General features: G+C 38.9%; 2 protein-coding genes across 2 annotated transcripts in view; both read left to right on the forward strand.

Annotated features, from left to right (window-relative positions):
* Positions 1-25,609, forward strand: part of LOC143371406 (mannosyl-oligosaccharide alpha-1,2-mannosidase IA-like) — a 109,150-nt gene that overhangs the window by 65,712 nt on the left and 17,829 nt on the right. Inside the window, exon 2 of the mRNA XM_076816549.1 lies at positions 23,411-23,590. Coding sequence (XP_076672664.1) covers positions 23,450-23,590 — 141 coding nt within the window. The 5' untranslated portion in view covers positions 23,411-23,449. The remainder of the gene's footprint in view (positions 1-23,410; positions 23,591-25,609) is intronic.
* LOC143371413 (uncharacterized) lies at positions 1,177-6,528 on the forward strand. Its single transcript, XM_076816566.1, has 4 exons — positions 1,177-1,599; positions 2,311-2,430; positions 2,545-2,662; positions 6,393-6,528. Exons 1-4 carry the CDS (start codon positions 1,453-1,455, stop codon positions 6,425-6,427), a joined length of 420 nt encoding a protein of 139 aa, XP_076672681.1. The 5' UTR covers positions 1,177-1,452; the 3' UTR covers positions 6,428-6,528.

Below are 25,609 nucleotides of genomic sequence, written 5' to 3' on the forward strand. Positions count from 1 at the left end.
CATGTGAAATAATTACTGTAATGTAAACGAAGAGACACAGGAAATTAAACATGATGATGAGAGTAGAAGCATGTACTACTAATGCTAAAAATTATAAACATTACTAGAAACTATCTTAATATATAAAGCAGAAAGAGCTTCTGTACGTGTATGTGTTTGTCCGTCGCCTAAAAACTTTCGAACGATAAACTCTGGGACCACGAAATTTGCCTCAGCCCATTGTGTCTGACTAATCCAGATGAATGTAACCATTTTCACAAAAAAACTAAAAACAAATTTTTTCTATAAAATCAGAATTTAAATTTCGGGCAAAGCCGAGTAGTAAACGTAGTAGAATGTAACTTCCAGTGGATATTATAGAAACTTCATGAAGTTTGCATTAACAATAACTTGCTGTAGTCATACAGCTGCTGGAGACCCTGTGAGTAAAGTCATTTCTACACTTCTATTTCCACACCAGAAACCTATAATAAACATTCATCACAACTACTGTAATTCGTCTACAAATATATATTTTATTATTCAAAATAATAAAATTGCTTCGCGTGTTACCGCAAAATAACGAAAGCTAAAAGATCATAATGTTACAAATTCACCTGCAAACTTGAAATATATACGTATGAAATTATAAAAAAAAATCTGCAAGAAGCACTAAAGCACTAAAAAAATCGGTAACAATAATCCACAATTCTGCCACTCAAAGCACAGTGTCGTATGTACAATTTCTTACCATTCTGACTCAGATGAGAAATAACGACCGACTTGACAGTACTAACATTTAAACAGAAGCTCGCCCTGTTTCTTTCCCTCGCTGTAGCACACAAGAACATATTTAACTGTCAGAGAACGAGTTTCTTTCCCCCCATTTTCTAACGAGAAAGTATTGTGATTTCCTCGTATCGACTTTCTTCTACCCCCAGCCACAAAAAGCGCACACAAGTTCACGGTCCAAGGGATCCGCGGTCGCACTGCCCAAGAACTGGAGTAAGAATGAACGAGCGCCATCGGGGCCGCGTTGCACGAGCTCATCGCAAAGGGAAGAAAATGAAAATGACATAGGAAAATTATACCCTTTGAGATTCTAGGAACAGAAAAACGTCGCCTACGTTGAAGCTTTACCCTAAAAAGATATGCAAGAGCCGAGGGCGTGAAATAAAAATATAGAGGCCACTTTAGTGCCTGCACTTCATATTTTATGCACCCCGACGTTGAAACAAAGTTGCAATTATATCGATCGCACGAATAACCCTTCCAACACCGGCGACGGTGAAAATAGTGGCTAAATTACTACACCTGTCATTCACGTCCCCATCACCCTCCATCTCAAGGTAGCGCTGGCAATTCGAAGGCAAAACATCGGAATAAACGATAAAGAATTTCGGAAGGGGGTGATGCATGTAGCAGGTCTCTCGCGATTTCTCCGCGCAAAAGAACTTCGACCTTCGTGCGAGAATGGACTTTGCTGGATATCAGTATTACAAGAGCAGTCAAAAGTTGTTGGAAGTAGTGGGTCTATGGCCGTATCAAAAAGCGACGTGGCTGATGCAGGCATGGAGGCTTTTAATTGCTGTGCTTCTGATAAACAGCACCACTCTTCAGGTAAACGAGATATTTATCTGACGAAGGGCCACACCACGCGTTACGATTTTAGTGTGCAATGATTGGAAGTAGGTAGAGGTGCAAAAGATATTTTACAGATGCTTGGCTTTTGGGGTAACACTTATAATAGTACACCTCACCTCGTACTTAATAATAGAGGTGGTGTAGTCGCTACTTTGTTTATTGCTTCGGGCTTCAAACTTGTTTCAAGGAAGACCATATACCGCAGTGGGTAGAATCGGAGCATTTTGTGATTTAGAAATGTTGAACCGCGTTGAAGGTGCGTTTCAACACGCTATTATTTTTTCGCCTCGCTTCGTTTGAATTTCGTGCAGTACATTTAATTTGGCTTTTGGATGGGAAGCTATTGCTACAATATCCTTATTGTTGAATATCCAATGAACCACCAAGTGTCTACGCGAAAGGCCAAGCACAGTTGACATATTTTTTTTTTATTAGATACATATCATCGCTACACTTTATGTCGTCCCCTTTTGAAGCTGTTTAAAGTAAATTTTCAATTAGGCCATTGTACCAATTTATTCGAAATGCCTGAAGAAATTTGACACGTGTGGACATCTGTTATTTCATTATGTCTTGTTCTTAATTAACCTTCGATTTCAATTATTTCTGCCCTGTTTTGTTTGTCATGCGACTTCTCTTTCTTGCTTTGATTAATTAAGCGTTTTAAAGAGGAAATGTTGGTTTTAGATGACTACTTGTGTCACTCACGAATGCGATTCGCGGCTTCTTTTGAAGATGACTCCGTATCTTATAGTTACGATAGTCTTTGCCTTGAAGTACTTGAGTTTCTACCTGCAGCTGGACAAAGTGAGTGGAAAATATATTATGCTACGACAGGTGTGCATATTTCGGTGCGAAGAAGCGACTCTTCGGAATCTTCGATTCGACAGACTTTTAATATTCTGTTACTTATGATCTTAGATGAAAGTACTTTTCGACAATGTCCAGTGCGACTGGAGTATGCTGGAGAACGAGCATGAGATCCAAATAATGAAGAATTATGCCGAAATAGCGAAATTCTTGTCGACGGGATTGGCAAGTAAGGAGTGCACTCAAACTATTGCAAAGTCATTAATTTCACTCATTCGAATATAGAGCTGGGAGTGTGTAAAAATCCTAGTGGTGCCACTAAAGATAATGAAATCTAACGCGCTACGTTACCAATAAGAATTCACATAACGATTCTAGTATCGAAGTGCGATGAACATACCTGTTACAACATTATAATGCAGTAGTGCCTCGTTACTAGATACACTGACGAACCTCCATACTTGTTCGTATCTCTGCGGGAGAATGCCTATCATATTCGTGAGATTTTCTCATAAGAAATGATTCCCATAAGAAGTGAATTCAGAATATTTTTAAATATACTTACTTTCACTTGTAAGTTCTGCAAATTAATCACTTAAAAAGTTGCCCAAACGATGTCGTGTTTTAACTGGTTTTCATAAAAAAAACAAGAATAATCTTTTCGGTAATACTTTCTCGTTGCTCTGTTGAAAAATTATAAAAAAAATCAGTTTTCATTAAACACTGATTTTAAACACAAGCCTTCCTCTTTCGATCGGCAGTTTTACGTGCGAAGCCTTCCTTTTCTCGTCGTACAATGAGAGGTAATTTGTACGAATTTCTGTAAACAGAAACTGTGCCAAACCCCGTTCGAAGATCGTCGGCAAGCCCCGACCAGTGAGCTAGTAGCGAGACATTACTGTATTATAAATAATATCGAAACATTTCACGATATAAAGACAATGAATCTTGTTACAGTGACCATTTGTTTAACGGCAGTCGTCGTACTTTCGAATCATTTCGTACCGTACATACTCGATATTGTTGCACCCTTGAACGAGAGTCGACCCCTTGAAATACATCAATTCCACGTGGAATTTTTCCTTGACGAGCAAAAATACTATCACTTCATCATGTCCTCTATCGATATCGTATCCATACTCGGCGCCATTGTAGTCGTGGGCACTGAATCTACCATGATGCTTTTCTCTTATCACATTAGTGGACAATTTAGAGTTACCAGGTCAGCCAGAAAATTTCACACCTTTCTGCTTTTAACCCTTTCATTGCTATCAACGCACAGAAATTTTAGCCGATCCTATCATTGCGTGCAAGCAACGTCTGCAGACAAGTAATTTCGTGTTTATACCGATGTCCATTGAACAATGAAAGAATATTGTATTTGGAATGATCTCAGACTTAAGCGATGAATGAATTTTATATGGAAGGCCCCGAAGTCGAAACATGGAAATTTCTGATACGAAAATATAGCAATTTGCAATTTGATTTATGCAAATCTAAAATATTGCAAAGAATACAGATTTTAATTCATTAATGCCTTACTTAAATTTTTACTTACCTTCATTATATGAAAATGATAAATATTTTTGGAAACACTTCTTGTTTTCACTTACACCATAATAGCACTGGCCTTCAATTGTTTATCTTCCTATATGTTGAAAATAAAGCTGCAGATTTTAAAATATTACAGAGCTTTTTAATTTCTTTTACCACGTAGATTTTCTGTATTTCGATTTGTCTAATAATTACAAGAAATTTCCATATTTCCATCTGTCTCATAATTATAAGAAAAATCGATCCACACCGAATATCAGTTAGTTGTGTTCTCTACAATGAAAGGGTTGACAATTAATCACGGTTAAATAAGTACAACCTTTTGTTCGATAGCTACCGTTTATGTATGCTCAATGAGAATTGTTCACAACAGCAGCCTCTTAAAGATAAAAGGGAAGTAATTCACAAGAGAATAGTGGACATCGTGCATATACACAAAAGGTCAATTAAGTTAGTATTCACTTGTATTAATTTTAATTATGCACATTTGAAGAGCCCTTGTAGAAAACACTGTATTAGCCAAAACTCAAATTTTTCAGGAGAAAGAAGAAATTTCCCCGACTTCAAATAATTTTCGAAATTTGATCTGTTTTGATTTCTAAATCTGCTTAAATATACAGTAACCCAAAATGCATCAGAAAATTCGATATTTTTTTGCATTGATATAGTTCGAATTCATGAAAAAGAGTGTATAAAATCTCTTAGTGGTAAAAAAAACTGAATGTGCAGGTATATCTGATTAACTTCCATGAATTGGATGCATATTAATACAACTTGACTCACATTGAATTACCTGTAGAATCTACTGACACCATATCGACATTCCCCCCTGAAACATCCAGTACAATTTACGATTTTTATATATTCGAAGGTTCACTGATTTAGCGATGTCCGTTTTCGGGATACCTTACTTTACTTTTTGCGGTATAGGAGTAGTTGCTCTGACTATGGGCCTCTTTCGTGTGAGTAATGTTCCTTGTTAATTCTTTTCGGATAATTAATTTTAAACGGTTGGTTTACTAATACCGCCTATACTTGATTACCTTATGAACTTTACAATGTCACAATTTAATAATGCACAAGGAACTTGCGACATATTTTTCATATTTGCATCAGTTGCGTCTGGCGATATTATTGGTGAACGACATAGAAGAATTGAGTGCCTCTGTGGTGCACTGCACCCTTTACTTCATTTACCTATTCTTTATCAATTTTATGGGGCAGGAAGTAATAAACTCTAGCTCTGATGTGTTTCATAATATGTGAGTACCTCTTTACCCTACAGTATTTCCGACAGTGTACGTTCACTTATGTCATCGCACCATTATTTTCTTAAGTTTTCTTTACACACAATCTTCGTTAAATATACTTTGCAGATACAGGGTACACAATCACACGTTTGACAGATGTTTTAAATATCGTCTGCCCCATTGGTATTCTAAAACAGTGGCGGATGGAAAGAATAAAAGGAATATTCTTATTCTCTTTTAACATCACTTCGTGAAGTGTCATTATCTTATAATCTAATATTGTAACTTAAAAAAGGCGAATTTACTTGAATGATATGTTAAGGAATTAAACTTTGGAAATCCAAGTTCTACTGTGCCTCATTCACGTTTGAAAAAGTCAAATGTGGGAGTTGGAAAAGTCTTAACACATACTTGCACTCACTGTAATGATTCCTTGTGTACCAAAATTCGCAGAACTTGGTCTTGTATATCTATTAAACTACGCAGCACCCACGCGCCGTCCAGATAACCCTGAAGGAGTAATTGGAAAGGGGAAGGTTAAAAAGGAAGCATATTTATTATTAGGGAGATGCCTGTGACACTTTTCTTCCCATGGGCCATCATAAATCTTCCATTCAAGCTACCAGGCTTTAAATGCCTGCGTCTGGAATACGAAGTCTTAGTGTTCGAAAATGACAAGGGACTTTTCAATCTCTCTCGACATGAGGTCACTGCCATGCTTCTTATCGTTCTATAATATTAGAAAATTCTACGTAAAATAATCTTGAGCAATTCATGATTCCGTGTCGCATATCAGAGTGAAGAAATTACATTAACAATTAAAAAATTGCCTCCACCATAATACACGTCAGTAGATTTTGCGATATTACAATAGACACTTATTCTAGGAAATTAAGTATATTCTTCCTTCATTTTATACACTAACTTTCTGCTAATAGCTTAATGTTTCATTAACAATTGCACATCAGTTTCTATATACATATACTCATTTTTCTGTAGATCAGTGTCTTTACTTTCTACATTTAGCTCCTCTCAGCTAATGCGTAATCCTTTTCTTCTCATTCCATGAGTCCGTACATTTTTTGAGATTCAGTCTAACCAAATTGCTATGAATACAACAGAAACCATGCATTTACAACTGAATGACTTTACTAGATACAATAATACATGTTGGTACGAGGCGTCCGTGAGTGTGCAAAAATTGTGGTTATTCATTATGCAAAAAAGTATGGAAAGGACTGCGCTCATGGTGGGTGGAGGGTTGATCATAATATCGTATGAAGGATTCCTCACGGTAAATAACATTATTATGTAAGGGAATTTTAGTAGGAGCGACGAGTAAAGTCAGAACTTCTTCATTTCAGATGGTCCAAACGTCGGTGTCGTATTTTCTGGTTATTTGTTCTGCTATGCATGTGTAACATGTTGACCCTGTAAAAGAACATCGTTGGTTGTAAACTATAACGTTACCTTTGTTTTCGAAAAATCCGTAGTATTGTGTTATTTACAAGCTTGTACGTGTACAGGAGGAAAATTTTAATACACTGTTATTCACTTGAACGGAGCTACAACCCTTGATTAATTTTTCACAATTAATTCCAGGCAAATAGAACTCTACTTGTTAATACCAAAAATTAATCACCTTGTATTTTCAATGAATCCTATTACATTTCTGTATTATCTGTAACAAATGGATAACATTCTACGTACGCTTGCCAATTTAATATTCGCGTTAAATTCACAAATTGAATACGATTCGAAATTCCCTTTTCCATTAATTAAACAGATAATATTCGATAAATACTATCATTAAAATGTGTACTTTGACACATATGTGGGAATAATAAGTGTTAACATCAGTTTTACTTTATATTTTACAATCATCACTGTTATGAATCAGAGAACGACAACCCCAATTCTTTGTCCCTTTAAAAATTAAAACGATCCTACATAAAAAGACGAGTAGCAAATGTGGAATAAAATTTGTTCGTTGGAAGTTTCATTTTCGAAAATATATTGAAAATTTTCTCAGATTAGCGTTGACCTGGTTAAAAATAATAAATGGTTCCTTCTTTACACTGATTATCTCAATCACAAAGTCCCATTCGAAAAAAGTTATTTAATTCTACAATTCCGATTTATTTCTGCACACGAATTCATTTTATAAACAACTGCCCCACGTTTATGAATAAATTATGCTATATTCTTTGGAACAAGCGTATCAGGCCAATTATCTAAACCGATTTCCTCGAAAAAGAAGCCTCGAAGAAATAAATTTTATTTCACAATGCTTTCTAATATTCTCATTTAGAATCGCAACCCTTTCGGTTGGACCATATGTTACGAAACACTCTGTATTTTGATAAATATTTACAACCCTCGCGTGGAAGCCACGTATCCCTCCCCTTAAACACCCTCACCCGCGACTATACAGTTACACTGAACACATCGTTTACCCAAACCTCGAAGAAAAGCAAAGCAAATAATCCTCCGGTTAAGATTTCCGAGCTGGGCGTGTCAGACGCGCTCGAAAATGGTCCAGTCGCAGGGATATCTCTGAAACCACCACGAAGGGGAGGAAAAACGCAGAGCGGTTCGAGATTACAAGCGACTCGAGCGTCAACCACCGACGATCTTCAACGGCGAAACAGGGAAGCTATTTTGCGGCAAACCAAGCGTGAAGCGTCTGCTCGGTAATCAGCGAGCGTGCCCCTCGACTAAGATCGACTTGAACGATCGCAAGAAATAGCAAGGCCTGTTTACGAGAGGCCTCGATGGGAAAGAAATAAAAGTGGGGTCGAGAAAGAACCTAGAGTATAGATAGATCTCGACTAAGACAGGGATATGTGCGCCAGCACCTTCCAAGTGCTACCGAGCTGGGCCTCTTATCTAAAGTGCAAGCATAATGTCTTCATCCCACCACCCATCCCAGACTACCATCCTTGGGAGCATTATCGCCTCGGGCGCGAAGTTACGACGATCGCGAGCTGAAGTTCATGAAACGGAATTATTCTAGGCATCGCCGGCTCTTACAGTTAATGGTATGTTAGAGGGAATCATAGCCGAGTTCTTATGCGCGTCCGATACGCGGTATCTTGACCAGACTCTTTTTATCCCAGCCAGGAAGTCGATCGATGCGACGGTCCCAATCTTTGCCAGGTGACTTTTAGCCAGCTGCAGTGCTCGCAAATTCTTGAGCCTTCGATTCTTTGGGATAGATAGACCCTTTGTTTTCTGTGCTTGTAGATTCTTCAGTGGCCATAGATTTTTTAATAAAAGAACATAAGGTAGGGTGTCTCTTATAATAATTTTTTTTTTAATTTAGGAATTCGGTCCGAGACGCCTCCTAAATTATTTCCCGTTGGCGTGGCAAATACGTGCGAAAAATTTCAGCTCGATTAAGCAACTCTAAACCCTGCCTCAAGAGGCTCAAAGTTTTGAACGAAACTACGCTCCTGAAAACAGCTGTTTTTTTAATATGTAACCCTGTATGTAAGCAAATATGTGATGGGACTTATATTGATACTTAACACTATATTAATAATATCTATGCATAAAATATTTATGCATTCCAGCAACCTGTGCTCCAAGGTAACGATTATTGTCTAAAGCTGGACCAAAATAAAATAAAAAAAGATCACAGTGTATTGTGACATTAAGTTTCTTGAGGCAGGGTTCAGAATGATCATACTTACTTAGCACACCAAAAGGAATAAAATTAGCGGCCGTCCCAACATTTTATCGCACCTTCAATTCTAAGGGACTCCCTAACCTAAGGCTATCTATTAATCTATTGTTCTCCCATCCCTATGCTTGTAGATTCTTGAGTAGCCTTCGATTTTTTTTAACAGAGTCTTCACATTGCCATCGATTTTCTCCCCTGTTGAGGCACAGGTCTGCTATACTAGGAACATATTCATTGGCATGCTCAAGATCGAGTAGCTTTCTTCATCTCTCCAGTATGATCTATCCCATAGTTGTTCTCCTCTGCTACTATAGCTCACAATCCATCACTTACGATTAATATCTTCTATGGAAACATAATCACCTACTCCGCATGGAAGTTTCTCTTCCACCACCAGTAGTGTATTTTAAAAACAGAGAACTCAAACTTGGAATCTTCTGCCGCGCAGATTCGAAGCAGAAAAGCAATTTCTGCCTTTCCTCTCGCAAAATTATCCTTCCTTTGCCCCTTTCGCACATGCCGAAATGCAATTAGGCGAACAGTTTGTTAATTTGGAAAGCATTGCCATGGTAATTGAGTTCCCTGTTGGATTGATACTGTCGACTGTACAGGATGATGTGTCCCTCTAATTGGGGAAAATTCAGAGTATTAGCATAGCTGAATGAGATCCTTGCAGCTTTCACGACCCGAGTTCCTGCAGTTGATAGCGCACTTTCAGGCTACCGGGTGCAAGCCATGACATTTGGAAAATGACTCCCTACGTTTCGCCAGCATTGCTGCTGGTTTCATCAGGCGTCTGTGGGTAGTGCTGTATTCTCAAACCCTTCATGAAGCCAGGCGCAATAGCGGCGAAACGTCGGAATACTTTTTCAAAAGGATGCGGTCTATACCCAAGGGACTCGGATAGTGAAGATTGCAAGTACCTAGGCTGTGAATGCCTAAACGACTGTCAACTTCTATAACTTGAAATACTAGTACTGTATTAATATCAGACGCAAATAGAATAACCACTCTGCATTCGTTGGCGACCTTAGAATTGTTTTACAAGTTTAGCAAAATTCATTTAATAGAAACTCGTCGAAGGACACGAACTATTTCAGAAAAATTTTTGCGTCTGAGTATTTTAAAACGACCTAAAAGTTCGTGGAAAATTAGGGGATGTTTGCATACATATCTAGTTATTCAAACGCAGGTTGTGTAAATAGAATCTGAACTGATCTGTTGGAAAATTGGAGGACGTCTATCTTTCGACCTAAAACATTCTGTTTCGTACATTTTTCCATAACAATACTCTCTCAAATAATTAATTTCCTAATATATCTATGAATATTGACCGTTTCTGCGAACACCTCCACGAAGACAAACGGATGAATTAGATACAATTCGTCTCGTTGTCTCGTTAATTGGAGTTAATTTCGCGAAGCGGAGTCCTCGTAGCGGGCACCGTGACCCACAGGCTCGATGCCTCCCCAGGTGCGCTGCCTCTTCTTCGACGTGAAAAGCATGGGGCGTCGAGATACGACGCGGAGCTCATTTTCCTGTAAACCACTTCCACCTCGAAAACAAAGAGTATCGCGTCTGGCAAGGGGGAGCAAAAGTGGAGCATGCGAAACGCGCGTCGAAACTTGTTACTCACGAAAGTGCTTCCGTGACTATCTCCAGGCTGTACAACCGTCGTAGCACGCTCTTACAAGTGGCTCGAAAACACGCGAGTGGTTTTCGCAGTACGAATTGCAAGCTGTTCCGTGAACAATCTCTCTCGGTAATCATATTCGCGTAATTCGTCTACCCCTGGCGTTACATCCTCTTAACACCCCTCTTGTAAATGTCGTTACTTCCTGTTACCTTTTTGCTTCGTTTCGTGGACCATCAAGTGCATGCCTCAGTCGTACGGAAGAGCTGATCGATTTCTCGATTCTACTCGAAAAAATATTTACTCCTAAATGTCGCAGGGTAAAAAATATAAATAGAAGCTGTAAATGAGTAAAACTGAATTGAGTATAAAATATTTGTTGGGGATATGATGCTGAAGAGAAAATGAAGTAAGGAAAGAAACTGCCTTCGTTTATTTAATTTAATTTGTTTCATATTTCATATTAGAAAGTACACAGGTGTGTAATATTTCAGGAGAGAAAAAGGTGGTGAAGCAATGAAAAATACAGAGTAATCCTAGAATTTGTAAAAGATCAGGGATGCATGAATATTAAATATCACATATTATTTACATTTCAAAATTCTTCACGCTACGTTCACAATTTTATTTGTCCAAAATAACGTCACCTAACTGTTACTCTTTCTATTTCTAGTCATTATAGAATTACTCAGCTAAACAGTGTTCCAACCCCGAAGTTTGAAGGGTAATTTCACCCCCTAAACGCGAATGCTCGCCGCTAAAAATAACTGTACGTCTGATATTTTTAGGTACTCTATCTGTATGCCGAGTTTCATCAAAATCGGCGTGTAACAGTTGGGTGGTGGTCCTTCGCAAGTCTTATGGGCCCAAATGAATTGTCATGGATGACATTTACAGTCGTCGCGCAGCCTCGTTATCGATTGACTCCTCAAAACTGTCGAACTTTCTTCGTCTTGGTGTCCATGAATCATTAAGGGGCCTCGTCACGTATTTCATAGTAAAGGTGCCATTGGACCGCGCATTCTGGAGTGCAATATTGGCCAAGGACCAATTTCAGCTCGAGCCGGCACCTGATCCACCCTCCCGCCGTGATTCTCCTTAAGCAGCCCTCCACGGCCTCACGGTGCCATCGTCTTGATTTCCTCCGCCTCTTGCATCCACCCTTTCTTTTTCCGCTCCATTCCCGTTCATGTGGCGCATTTCTGCGCGCAGAAACGGGGGCGTAATAATCATCACAATTCCATTTTACTGTCCGTGAACGTCGCAAGGCGACGGGGAAGATTCGCCGGCAAGGCTGCGTCGAATAAACGAAACGAGAGAGAAAGGGACTGCTGGAAATCGATGACAACGGTTCCAAGGCGGTCCTCGCGGAGAATGGCAACCGTGCGATCGCGTCTTCTTGAAAATTAAGGGGATGCACTTCAATGGTGCCATTTTATGAGAGAATATTGGACGTTTATATAGTTTTGCTAACACATATCGCTGTGCTTTTATTAACATTTGATAAAAAGTTCGTTGGAGGTCTAAAAATTCGTTGAAGAGACAGTTGGGACGTTTTGGGTGGAAATATTTCAAATCGCAAAAATCACCAGATTTTACAATTCGTGTCTTGTCAAGTAGCAGAAAGGGTAGTCACTGGTTTTTAAATTTTTCCATTCCTGGATGGAAGAAATTTTTCTAAACTTCAGGGCTATTTAAATTCTCGATGGTTTTCGATTTTCGACACTTTTGAAACTGACAACTGGTATGCTTTATGTATTTACAAATTTCCTTTTCTGGTTTTATCTGTTTTGTAAAAGATATATATAAAAAACTATTTAAGTTAAACGATTTATAAAGTACATTAAAAACTACAAAAGTAATTCTTTTCTTGTACTACAATTTTGAAACTAATATATGTAATAAATCGTTTAAAAGCATGATTACCTCTGTCAACTTCGTATGCCGGAAATACCAGTCGTGTCGTGAGCCACAGAAGTTTCTCGTGCGAAAAGGCCCTGACATTTGAAATATATAAAAATATTGAAATATTATTATTTTAATATTATGAAATATTCATACATGGTAATGCAACTGTACCTTGCGGACAGTTCGTTGAAACATCTTTATGATAATATCTCACCTATTCGATCCTTAACCGTAACATCAGCATAAATTCGATTATTTAAAAATATTCTCAGCTCTCCCTCCCACGCAAAGCACAATATTAACATCGGAAATACAAAGTGAATCCAACAACATTTGTATGAAACTAGATAAAAAAAATTCCTCTTGCTGCTTCTGCCTTCCTTTCATTCGAATAGCGACATATTATTAACATATTCATCATAAATACAACTGGTTTACATTCACGATCATTTTTTTATCTATCTCGTTTCGCGGGGCCCTGTATCTGTTAGAAAAAAAAAACGGAGTTAAAGAGAAAATTCAGTACCCATCGGACGTAACTTTGACCTCCCACAGAATTGCGAAAATCCTGTATCTCGTACGCATGAAAAGTGGTTGGTGTAACTTGGCGGTGATGCACTTAAAACTGGAAGGAACAATGCGATATCTCGGTTTTATACGCTCTGTAATGTGTATCGCACTGCAAGCAGCGCCATAAGAAGTAGTCTTAAACGCGTTGCTGTAAAGTCGCTCACGGTCTCGTGCATTCTCGGCAATGCGAAGATTAAAAAGTAGAAGAGACGGCGATAACGGGCTTACCTTTCGCACGTCTCCCTTGTTTTTCCTTGTGGGCATTCCCATGCAAATATCTGATTATCACAGCTGGAGAGCCAGAGTTCTAGTTCCAAATTTCCAGCCTTCTATTGCCGCCACGTCACAGAGAATTGTTGCTTAGAATTTTATTGTAATCATTAAAGCCAAGTGGCTAATAAGTAATACGTGCGTTTTACAGGTGCAAGAAATTTCGAACAAAAAGGAGTATTATATACGAATTATAGATTGTTCAGTTATAGGAGTAAGTACATATACGTTTGAAAGGGAAAAGGTAGAACTAAACAGTAGATACCTGTACCAAGCAATAATGAGATTCGTACGCAAAAGGTTACTCAATTATTTTCTGTAAAAATCGTTAAATCACTCCTTATAATCATCAAATCCAATTAAATTAATTCTAAACACATAGAAAAATAACAGGGAATAACGTCGCTGGAAATAACAATCAGTTACTTCCCCTAACACCCCAAACACCGCGATACTCATTACATTATCATGAAATATTCCAATTCTACACTTGGGACGAAAAATCTCGTTACAAAGAAGCCACTTTAAAAGAAGCCTGCTTAAAGGGAAAGATCCTCCTGCACTCTCGTGCTTTCTAAAATTCAGCGAAAGCTGCTATCTGAAGCCAATAAGATCCACGAGAATTGTTCCTGTTTTTCGATGAAGCTTCAGAATCATTTAGCCCAAGCCGTATCGGATATTTCAATTTGAACGAATCGATAGTACCAGGCAGAGGGGTTTTCATGCAAAACAGAGTCGATGGCTGGTTTGGCAAGAAACGCGGTAGGTGGAACAGTCCGCATCGCGTGCACATGCGAGCGAAGTGTCAATGCGTCCATGTGGCTTACTACGTCTTCATTAAAACTTACCTGGCGTTAGTTAGCGCCGCGATGAACAGGTGGACGCCATCGTAGATAGCAGTCAGTTTGAATATCAAACTTAGAGGATGTTGGGGATTTTGGATTGAACTGAATTTAGAACGCTGGTGGAACGTGTTTAAGCCTCTATAACGCAGCGTGACTTTGAGGTAACATATCATATTATCTATTATAATTACGAACATTTCGGGAAAGAGTAGCTCTCAAAATTTGTGCACAATAATACATATCTGACAATGCACTATATCTTGGAAAATATCGACAAAATAGATGTCGGATATTCGATTGACAATGAGTTGAAAATAATTGAATTGCAACATTTCGTAAATACATTTAATGTGATTCAATCTGTTTATATATTTTAATTTATGTTTCATCTGCAGACTTGAGAACTTCCGGGATAACAGTATTTGGAATATTTATCATTTATATTTATCCGTTATTTTCGTTTAAAAACAGTTTGCCCAAATCCGTTTTGTAACGAAGAATAGAGAATGAAAAAATATTCTTAATAAATGGAAGCGTGAAACCTAGACGGTTTAATTGAGATGCAGACGGAAGCTGCATTAATAACTGAAGTGGTGTGTCATCAAAGGATAACTATTTTGCGCGGACCACTTGGCTGAGTATTTTACAGCCATTTGAATGGAACCTTTAATCTTTAATCGTGGTCTAAAAAGAGCGACAATACTGTTTGTAGAAAGGAAAAGAGAAACTGGGAAAGAATTAATGAACGGACAAGAGAAATATCTAAATGTGTCTTTTAAGAATTAAGAAGATTATTTATCGGCCACTCAGTATTGTTCTCCAGTTTCCCAGGAGAAGAAAAGTGCTTTTTAAAAGCTAGAAGTTTGTGGACAGCTGTCGAAGCGAATTATCAAAGTATCGTTTCTGTGCGATTGGTTAAATAGAAATGTCAATTGTTATCGAAGCAATCGCGAACGTGACGTTTTAATTAAAAGTTCTCTGAAAAGAAGCATAAAGTGTTTTCTGCAAACCCACGGCAACTATTGGCCAATAAGAAAATGAGGTAAATTGAAACGATATGATGTAACAATCTTATAAGAAATATGATTCGAAAACATATACTTACCTGGAATTAAAAAAAAAAAACAGATACCAAGTATGTTTGACAGTCAGTTGGCTGCCATTAAATTTGTACCTAATTGACTGAGAGATTTTGAGACTATTTATTAAATTTCCCTTGGCCATTTACGATCTCGTCCCACCTGTCTGGTAAAAGTGCAAGTAGGCCTAGTAAAAAAGGTAATTTCCGTACGCCTAACATCACGTAACAGTGAGAAAACAAACCTTAGCACCGATCTATAATCCTCGAGAAAACCTCGACTACATTCTGATCACATTTCATTACCTCAAGCTGCAGCAACAAACGACCAAAGCCATGTCCCTTAATTACCAAAATAAAGGCAGGCCGCTCCGCGAAGGCTGATTCCACGATCAATCACGAGGACAGCGAAGAAATTAATTTCTCGGTGGTGTTAATTAACCCCCTCCGTACCCGACGATGTATAAATTAAATCTCACGCGCCCCAGACGGGGACGGACAATATAAAAGTCTCCTGATATTTCCAATAAAATGCAGCACGCCGGGGTTTGCCGACGCGAACCTGAGGCGGGAGAAAAGGATCGTCTAGCGGGGCGTGAAATTGAAAGAGGAGCGTTCCCATGGGCGGAAATCGGGTTAAAGGCCACCAAGAAGGTAGCTGCTCCTTTTAACGAAGTCACAGGTTTAATAAGAAGGCTGCGCTATTAGGTCCTAAGTAAACGAGTTAATCCGGCACACCTGCCGAACCGGAAAGCGCATCAACGCGGAGCAACATCCGATAGGCGAGCGACCCAAGAGTCCCTTTAACTTAACGACCTCGTAAACCAGGCATCAGCCTGGTAATATAGGCGCCCGCCCTTAGATTCTTTTTTCTTCGCCCTTTCCTCGATCGATTTATAAATACTTACAACCACCTTGGCCTCCGCCAGCCGCGGCCAGACGATGCGACCGGCAACCAGGCGCTACGTTGTTCCCCTGTTCCGTTGGGTCTAATCGGAGGTTCCTTTGTAGCAGAAGCACGGTTACTTCATTCTCCATAATTACATCCTGCGGCCGATCGTCCAGCTACCGATCCTTGATATGTACTTATGGAACTGATAGCGGCGTCAGCCTATCATTTCCTCCTCGCTTTTCTACCGATCATTACGCAAACGTGCGTCTCATTATACACCGTATTCATGGTTTAACACTTTGCTGCTGTTTCTTTCGATCTTGTTGTCTGGTTTATATAATATGATGATAGATGGCGTGATGCTGCGGCACTCCAGTGTGTTCCTGTGATGTAATTGTTGTTTGAGGTGGTGACTCTCTTCTTGGAAGATACCTGAACGTGAGCTTTGCGTAGCTTACTTTGCAATGTGATAGTGAAATGAATCTATTCGAAGCTGAAGCTTCGAAGTAGGTACTACTTTCAATGTAGGTTGGGACGTTGGATTTTGGTTTCTTAGAGCAAACTATGAGTAAACACCTGGGATGCCTAAGATAGTGGTTAAAAATAATTGAACATAGAATAAAATAAATATTCACCTGTTTACTAATAATATATTTTGAGTAAAATGTTCGTTTATCTGTCATTGAATCTTTCTGCATTTATATCCGAAATAACATTAAGAGATATTCATACCTGTCAACTCGGCTTTTGCCATTTGTCACTACCCAGCTAGGGAGCACAATCGATCGAGCAATGTATAGATTAACGGGTTAAGTTATATGCAGCATCTGCTACGAGGAAATAATGATTTTTGATAAGTTTCTTAGATACACGTTTTTAAATAAATTAAATATATAGGTGAGTGGAAAAATGGCCCAGTTAACAGTCTTCGTGTTTCTGCAGGAAACTGGAACGTGAAAATATTAGTGTTAAGTGGAATGATTTGCACAGCTCTGTATATCACCGAATTGAATGTTTCGACGATCGGTATGATGGAAGGGGAGCCGGTGTTCGTTACAAGACCGATTACGTCTTTCCCCTTGATAGCACACCTCTGTCTACAGCATCTCGCGTATTAGGATAAACTGCCGCGATTACGACAGGTGGAGCCGGTCGTATTTTGCAATTTTCCTGTCGGCTGCATCGCCGCCCGAGATGCGGCAAATTGCAGCAAGCTATTTATGACCATCGTACGCACATTTCGTTCCATCACGCCACTTCTGACGCCTCCAAGTGCACCGATACAAATGGAACGCAGTGATTCTCATACGAACGAACTTAATTCACCTAGAATTCGCAAATTTTGATCACCATTGTTCGATCGAAAAGTACGGTCAATTTTACAGTTAATTTTTTAATTCAGTAATGCTTTTTTGTATAATACATATTTCTGTAAAGTACAGTAAATATTGTAAAAAAAATAATAATTTTTCATGAAGTTACGTTCCATTAAAGTGGATTCGCACGAGCAAAAATTTGTTGAGATTTCTCGAAATCTGATGAATTAATTGACTTGAAATTTTGACAGTAGCTGGTTACAGTTCTAACGAATGCCACTTCCATATCCTTCGGGGAACTTTACTCTAACATATTGTGAATCGGATTGTAAAATTGAATTTTTAGCATGGGTAAATAAACGAAAAATGTGGGTAGTAAGTGTTTGAACGAATTTGAACAATCGAATCGCTGTGTTTTTACAATAATCAGCTGCCGAAGGTTCCATCAGGCAGTCACGTCGTAAACGTCAATTAGCCGTGCTTTGCCCTTCAAAAACGAAGATAACAAACATCTACCTGTTGTAAGTGTAACACGTTATTATCCCCTCGTGTGTTGCCGATACTATCTGCGTGTTCTTGCTAATTAGCATCTATACTCTGTTGATTGTAGCCTACAGGAGGAATTTTAAGGGCTCATTCACGTAAGGAGACGTCGCGTTCACTTATAGAGGATAGTAACAAGAAGTCAAAGGAACATTCAAGCATCTAAGTAGCTTGAATCACTGCTTTATTTTTAAGAAACAGAAATCTTCAATTTTTGTAAAATGACGTATTAAAAGTAAAAGAATTAACCCTTGATTGCCACTCCTGCGAAATCCTAGATTTATACACAGATTTTTTATTATTCGTATGAAACCATCTACAATTTTCCTATAAAATCACAATACACTGTGACACCGAGATACTAGATAGGGTATTTAAATATACATGTTTAAATACCCACGTTTATGAAAAGAAACTAGGAGTCCTTGAAATAGTAAATTTCGAATAGTACTTTGAATTTCAGAAAAGAAATTTATTAGCGACACTTGGTAACACAATTCCAAGTGTAACATAGCAGAAAGTCTGTCAACGCACACGTCTGACCAAATACAGGGCGTTTCCACTTGTCGGTTTCAACACTTGTATTGAAGGAGAAACGGAACGTCCTCTCAGCTCTTTGCCCACAATTATTCCACTACAATCTTTGTCGCGATCTTGACAGTGCACAGGCATTTCACTCGTCAAGAATTAAGCTGCAAACATGTGCGTTTAAATCCACATGTTGCCATTTAAAAATTCCAAACAGTCTTGAAATGATCTACACATGGAAAGGGTGGGATTTATCGCATGATAAAAATCCCACTCGCAGTAAAGTTCATGCCACCCTCAGTTCCAAAGATATTAGCCCCGTAACATTCTGAATTTTACGCCCCGCGATAACAACGATATGAAGCTCGAGATAAAGGAGAACACTAGATGAATGTAAACCAGACGAGCTGCAGACAGTTTGTCGGACAGGATAACTTCGTAACTTCGCGAACTAATAATAATCTTAGCTTATTAAACATCCTGGGACCTTAATCACCGAATCTCCGCCACTTTTCCAGACATCTGCTCTCCCTCGCTCCTCGTATAAAGCCGGATACGAGATACCGCGAACTTTAAATCCCGCAAGTTTATCGCGAGGCATCGTTATTCGCGGAAGGAGTTGCGTTTCTGCACTACACTCCGGTGTTCTTTCACAGGGAAACGATGCTATCGTAACGAGTACGTGTAGACGTAAACTAAACCCCTACACAAACTTACTCATGTTATCAAGTTGCATTGTTTCTTAGCAAGCTTAAACAAGCACTATCTTATACGTTTCGGGTTATAAAGTTCCTGAATCTAATTTCTCACCATTCACAGAGAACACGTAACATATATTATTCTTATGTCTCGTAGCTCAGTTTACAGTTCTTTCAAATCTGTTGGTACCGCTCTACAATTCCCTCCACTTTTACCAGATGTACAAACACTGTCACCATTAAGAGAAACCTTTAATAACCTGCAACAAATCCCTGAAAGCATTGGAGCAGAGACGAAACACACTCAGGAAGTTAAACTAAAATATTTACTGTACAGATTGGTACATGTATGCTTCAATGACAGCCCCTTACGTTTAACCGTCGAATAAATGGAAGAAAAATGAAAACCAGGTAGTAAAGGACATGGCAGCAGATGAAGTAATAAAAAGACTGTTACTGCTCGCGTAAGTACTAAAAATATCCGTGGAGAAGATTGGCGTCGCAGACATTTCTAAAAGAAATACGTAGTTACGTCCCACTCGAGTTCTCCCTGTTTGGCGATCTCTAAAGAACCCACCCAAAGTAAATACCCCTGCAAATTGAGATGCATCTGCTAGTTCCTACTTTTTCCAGGGGAATACATTGCCGAGCGTAACGCCGAGCATGCGCCGTGGTAAAAGAGGAAGACCGTGCATTTTTTCCCCGTTCGTAAGTCCATCATTGCACGCCAGTCTCTTCGTTACCTCCTCAGGGGAACGCTACCAGAAATTCATGGTGCCCGTGCGACTACGCTTCCTCGCACAAGCATTGTCCCAGGAAGAGTTTCCCACTACTAGGATCGGCCTTTTTCCACCATCGCGTAGTCGTATATCCCCGCGGCGATGCCTGCTCACGTAATTACGAAATTCCCACCGCGATAACTCCACGGCTAACGATTCTCCGGTAATATAACACATCGGAACAAAGTTCGCGCGTGAAATGCAAACAGGATTCGAGCAATTAGACGAAATGATCTTTTAACTGAGTTTGTTGCTACTATAAAGCTCACTATCCGCGTCGACGATTTAGCTGTAATTGCCCCGGATTCGATCGATCCGCCCGATTGACTAATCCGGTTCCGACGATTGGCCAATTTGGCTTTGCTGATTCAAGTATTGCGCGCGCTGCCGAGCAATACAACCTGAAAGAGGCGTGAGTTATATAGAAGAGCAACGAAATGAACCGCGGATACTTAGCAGCCTCGTAAAAGACTGGGGGTGAACGCTTTCACAGGAAGATATTTAGAAAATTTGTTCATAAGTGTAGATGTTTTGGAAATGCAACATCCGTTGAAATTAAGCAAGAACGAGTTAGTCGATGTGATACGGAAAATTATTAATTATTCGTCTCTAAATTGGTCAATTAAACACTGGATCAGATGTATTCAGATATTATAGTATTCGGTGAAAAATCCTGAGACTTGCTCTCATTCCTCTCAGGTTTTGAAATTATTGTCTCAAGTCACTGCGCGGCATACTTCTTAAAGGGTTATACCTAGTCAGGAGGCCCAAAAGAGGCGATTTTTTTTGACAAAGTGGAAGCTTATATTTTTACAGAACTTTTGCACTTAAATGAGCAACATTTAAAGTACATTTGGTAATTTTTTTGTAGAAAAATATTTAAATACTCAAATACTACTGCACCAATCTTTCTGAATTTTTGTGGGCTTATTTTTTATATAAAAATCGACTGAATGACGCAAGCATTTTTTTCAATGTATAGTTTCGATTGTATCGACGAAAAATGGCTTCATGGTTATCACTAATGATCGTTTTTCGTTGATAAATCGAAACCATGGAATGGAAAAAAATCCCTCCGCCAATCAGTAGATTTTTATATAAAAAATAAGCCTACAAAATTTCAGAAATATTGGTGCAGTAGTTTTTTTAGATATCTTGCTCACCGTTTTTAAAAACACTTCTTGGATGCCGTTGTATTTTTATTATGAACGTAAATATTTTTCTATAAAAAAATTACCAAATGTTCTTTAAATGTTGCTCTCTTAATTGCAAAAAGTTCTGTAAAAATATACGCTTCGGCTTTATAAAAAAAAATTCACCACAAACAACACCGTAAATAAAAATCTAAACCAAGGAATTAAGATACTATAAAGCTGTCAGGTGGCAAAAGAAATTATTATTATCATGACTAATGAATAAAAATTGAAACACCTATAATCCAAATCCACAAAGAAATACAGTTGCAATAGTTCCTGAACAAATATTCCGGCAAAATAGAATGGACCCTTAAATCTTTTTTATCCATTTCACTGAATACTATTACATGCCCCTAAAATTTTCTTCCATACACGACACGATAAGAAAATGAATGAAAAAATAAATGTAAATACTATGTTTTCCTCCCGCGGAAAAATTATTTGCGCTGAAGCGTTGCGGAAGATAGTAGTCGAGTAAAGAGTGTCTGGGAATGTAATTGCAAGGTAGCGCAGCCACCAAAGGGATGGTAGATAGCGGGAAGACAAATTATCGAGTATTCGGTGTAATTAAACTTAATGCTTGGGCGTTAAGTATGCTATTAACGACGGGCGCGCTTTTGCCACAAAGGCGTAGCGGAAACGCAGGCGAGATTCGAAGATCTCCCGTAATGTAATGCGTCTCGCACAATTCCTTATCAACATCGCGATACGCTTTATAAATTGTCACTGGCGAAGAATAATGGCCAGAGGAAGAGTAATGAGAGTAACATTCATTTTAGTTGATGGCAAATTAAAGTAGAGCGATTCTACTGAATACTAAAAGTTCCACGGCCGACTTGTAAATCTTCCAGAACTCCAGAAGCAGACGTACTGAAATTTTAATGCCTTATCTTGAGATTAAACGAGGATTCTGAAGTAACAGCCCCGAAAAGTAAATGATATTTGTGAATTTTATTTAAAAGAACTATTGTTAATATTGGAGTAAACTCCTTTGGGATATAAAGAGGCATCTTTAAACTCGCAGAATTTTATTTTATGTCGATCCTTCTTATCATTTATTAATTATTGTGGAACCGGGTTAACCTCTCTTTCCACAATTCGGATGGAACTTATGCAGCAACTTTTGTAAGTACTAAAAAGTTAAACGTATTTTTCTAAGAAATTGAGTAAACTGAAAATGCATGTTTCTCAACAATAAACTCAGGTACTAAATCAGAAACTGGAATGAAAAGAACTGTTTGTCCAATATAGTGGACGCTCTGTTTGGGAGAAATGGCAGTAGACACTGCGAAATGTAAGCAAACGTGAGTTAGTGCAGGAAACAGGATAAAAATATACGAAGCACAAAAAAGAACGATCACAATAACCGACTTCGCAAATCCATGGTGCTTCGCGTATGAAACCACTTCCGAGCACCAGGACTCAGGTGCACAGTGCAACTCAACTTTCCCTTCTTTTTCTAATGCTTTTTTCCCAGTAATATTTCGTCAGGTTTATTGTTCGTACGAAGCTGACAGATATATTTGCTATTGCAGGGAACTACATATTAATGCATTTATATATTTGATTGCGTTAATAAAATAGAATCCAAACAAAGATTCGATAAACTACGATAAAATACATACAGGGTGTTTTAGAATTGTAAATAAAAGCTTATGTACTCACCGAGTTGACTCACTCAACTGTACCGAGTAATATAGCCCGTAGCACTAGAAGCTAAGCGAAGGGTGCTCGATTTTTTTCAGGATAAATATATTAAACCAAATCGTGTCCGTCACCAGGAAACTTTCACCATAAACTAAAGTTACTTGCACTCAGCATTTCAACTTTAACTTACTGTCAGATACTCACTCGAATAACATATGATTCTGCCCTTTCTATCATCCTCATTCGATTGTCACTCGAAACAGAAAATCTCCCTTCGAGCTTTCCATTACATCACCCAAAGTCCCCTAAAAATCATAAGAACCGTGGCAAACTACACCCTGCGTATTACCCACACTCAACTACTCTTGCCCAGAAGAGAAACACGACCATTCCCAAATAACCAGAGGCGTGAAAATAACGTGACACCATATTCCGTGGCAGTCCAACTATATTACAGCCACGTCCCTGCGCTCCTGTCATATTTTTATCACTGGAATCCAGCCAGTCGAATTAACCCACCCTCCGCTGCGTAGCAGAGACGAGCATGCATTAACGGGCGGATTTTTTCCCATTTTCTGTTTCCAGAACTCCGAGATATCCCTCTTCGAGACGAACATTCGTTTCATGGGAAGCCTGCTGGCCTGTTACGCTCTCACCGGGGACGTGATGTTCCGGGATAAGGCGGCTCAACTCGGCGAACGGATGTTGCCCGCTTTCCAGACGGAAACCGGAATTCCTCATTCCGTCATCAATCTCCATACCGGGGTAAGTCTGGGATTTCGTGGTTTCGCGTCGGCCCCGCGCCAACGCCAACGTGTTTTAATGTTAATTATTTCTGATGTAACCGCGGCACGAGCTCCGAGGCGCTCGGATATTCACAGGATAGGCAGGGGTTGAGGGAGCTTTAGGCTGCCAATTAGGGGTGGATGTTCGAAGGAAATTCCGTGGCACGGGGCTGCATCGCCCTGTGTCGGAATAAAAAGAGACCCTTTGAAAATGGTTTAAGGGGACTAGGCAGTCAAATCGCTGGAAAATCAAGTATTCTTTCCGAATTAATTACAAGGAAATGAAAGCAAGCACAGACTTTTCCTTTTATGCAATGCTTCTATCACGCAGGGTAAATAAATTATTTTTTTATACATATCTGTTTTAGAAATGGCACCACACGAGGTTAGTTATACAGTGTTTTAGAAATTGTATCTTTGGTTTTGCACTGATATTGAGCTTCAAATTAAAGATGCAACAGTTTCTCTGGAATATGTTTTTCCTAGAACCTGTAATTTCGGTCTGAACTTCAGAAAAATGAATTGAACCACGATTATTAAAATAGCGACTAGGAGAAACCGATTTTTACGATAATGTCGATTTTCGGGGTACACAGATGGTTGTTTTTTTATTTCGAAAACTAGAGTTTTTACACTTTAATGTTAAGGCTCAGTGCAGAAAGGAATATGTTTTGCATATTCTGTAAAAATTTCAAGTCGATCCGAACCTCGGTTTTTTTGCAATTACTGCAAAGACGACTGTATCACCGTCGTATATATGTATATATTATCAAGAAATATTTTCTTACAGTTTATAGTATTAATAAACATTACCCAAAAGTACTTGTCACAATTTGTAATCATCTCCTTGTAATCAATTCGCAAGAAATCCTTGATTTTCAAGCGATTTGAGTGCCCGGTCCTATTAAAGTGATTTCAGCTTGATCTATTTTTTTGTTCAGCCCCGTAATTAATGAAGTTTCGTAACAATTATCCTCCCATATCTCAGAAACTAATTGCCGGTTCAACTTGAAAATTTGTTGTAATTGATGCCTCATCTCAAGGTACTATCATTTGGCAGAAAATTCAGTTCCAAAAAACAGCAAAAAATCCCCTGATTTTTAGGTCACCCTTTCTCACCCAGTGCGGCAGTCGAGAAACGAAGCTTCTACTGTACTTGATAGAATCCGTGATTCAAACATTATTTCACATAAATTATTTGAAACATCAAAGGATCTAAAATATCTCGAACATTATCAGAGAATCCTTTAGAGAGAAGCACAGAGAAATTCGAATCACACGAGTCCCAACCCCGTGTGCGCATTCAAAGGAGGAAATGAAAAGGCGCCGGTTTTTATATCGCCGTAAATTCATTCTTCTCTTTCCTTTTCGTAGGCAGTGTGTGTGTGTGTGTGTATGCCTGCAGCGGCGAAAAAGCAGCCGGAAAGATCCACAGAGGAGGAGGCGGTAACCTCGGTGGTTTTTGCGCGCCACATTAGAAACACCGGAACGACGTTGTATTCGCCGGTTTAATTGAAACGATTCCGTCAAGTCACGTCCACCAAAGCGACGGACCGCGATTAATATGCAAATTCTTAATTGGACGAATAATGAGGCCGCGAAAGGCGGTACCTGATCACTTTGCCCCTTTTTCTATCTCCTCTCCCTCCGTCTCCCTTTCTCCGTTCCTCTCGCCTCTTCTCTCTTCTTCCACGCAATTTTTACTCACCCCCTTGCTTATTCTCTCTTCTTTCGTTTCTCCTTTTTTTGTTATAACGTTTCTGTTTCACGCCACTCCGGCAGTTGTTGACCCCTTTCTTACATCCCTTTCTTTAATGCAGGGATCAAAAAAGTTCTGGAACTCTTAATTTTAAACAAATTCTGTTAGAACTTATATGTTTCGTTTAAGAAGATATCTGTTCCTGTGGAATTTTTATTGAAAGAAATGTTACCCTTAGGAACTTCTTTAGAAAGTGTTCTGGTGGAATAGATATTTTAGAACCTATATAATAAAAGTTCC

The sequence above is a fragment of the Andrena cerasifolii genome, chromosome 7 (assembly GCF_050908995.1).
Source record: "Andrena cerasifolii isolate SP2316 chromosome 7, iyAndCera1_principal, whole genome shotgun sequence".
Classification (NCBI taxonomy): Eukaryota; Metazoa; Arthropoda; class Insecta; order Hymenoptera; family Andrenidae; genus Andrena; species Andrena cerasifolii.

Excerpts from the sequence above, each read along its gene's own strand:
- LOC143371413 (XM_076816566.1), top strand. The coding sequence starts at position 1,453 with ATGGACTTTGCTGGATATCAGTATTACAAGAGCAGTCAAAAGTTGTTG. Across the intron at positions 1,600-2,310 it reads TAAACAGCACCACTCTTCAG|ATGACTACTTGTGTCACTCA; the intron begins GTAAACGAGATA and ends TGTTGGTTTTAG. Across the intron at positions 2,663-6,392 it reads CTTGTCGACGGGATTGGCAA|ATACAATAATACATGTTGGT; the intron begins GTAAGGAGTGCA and ends TGACTTTACTAG.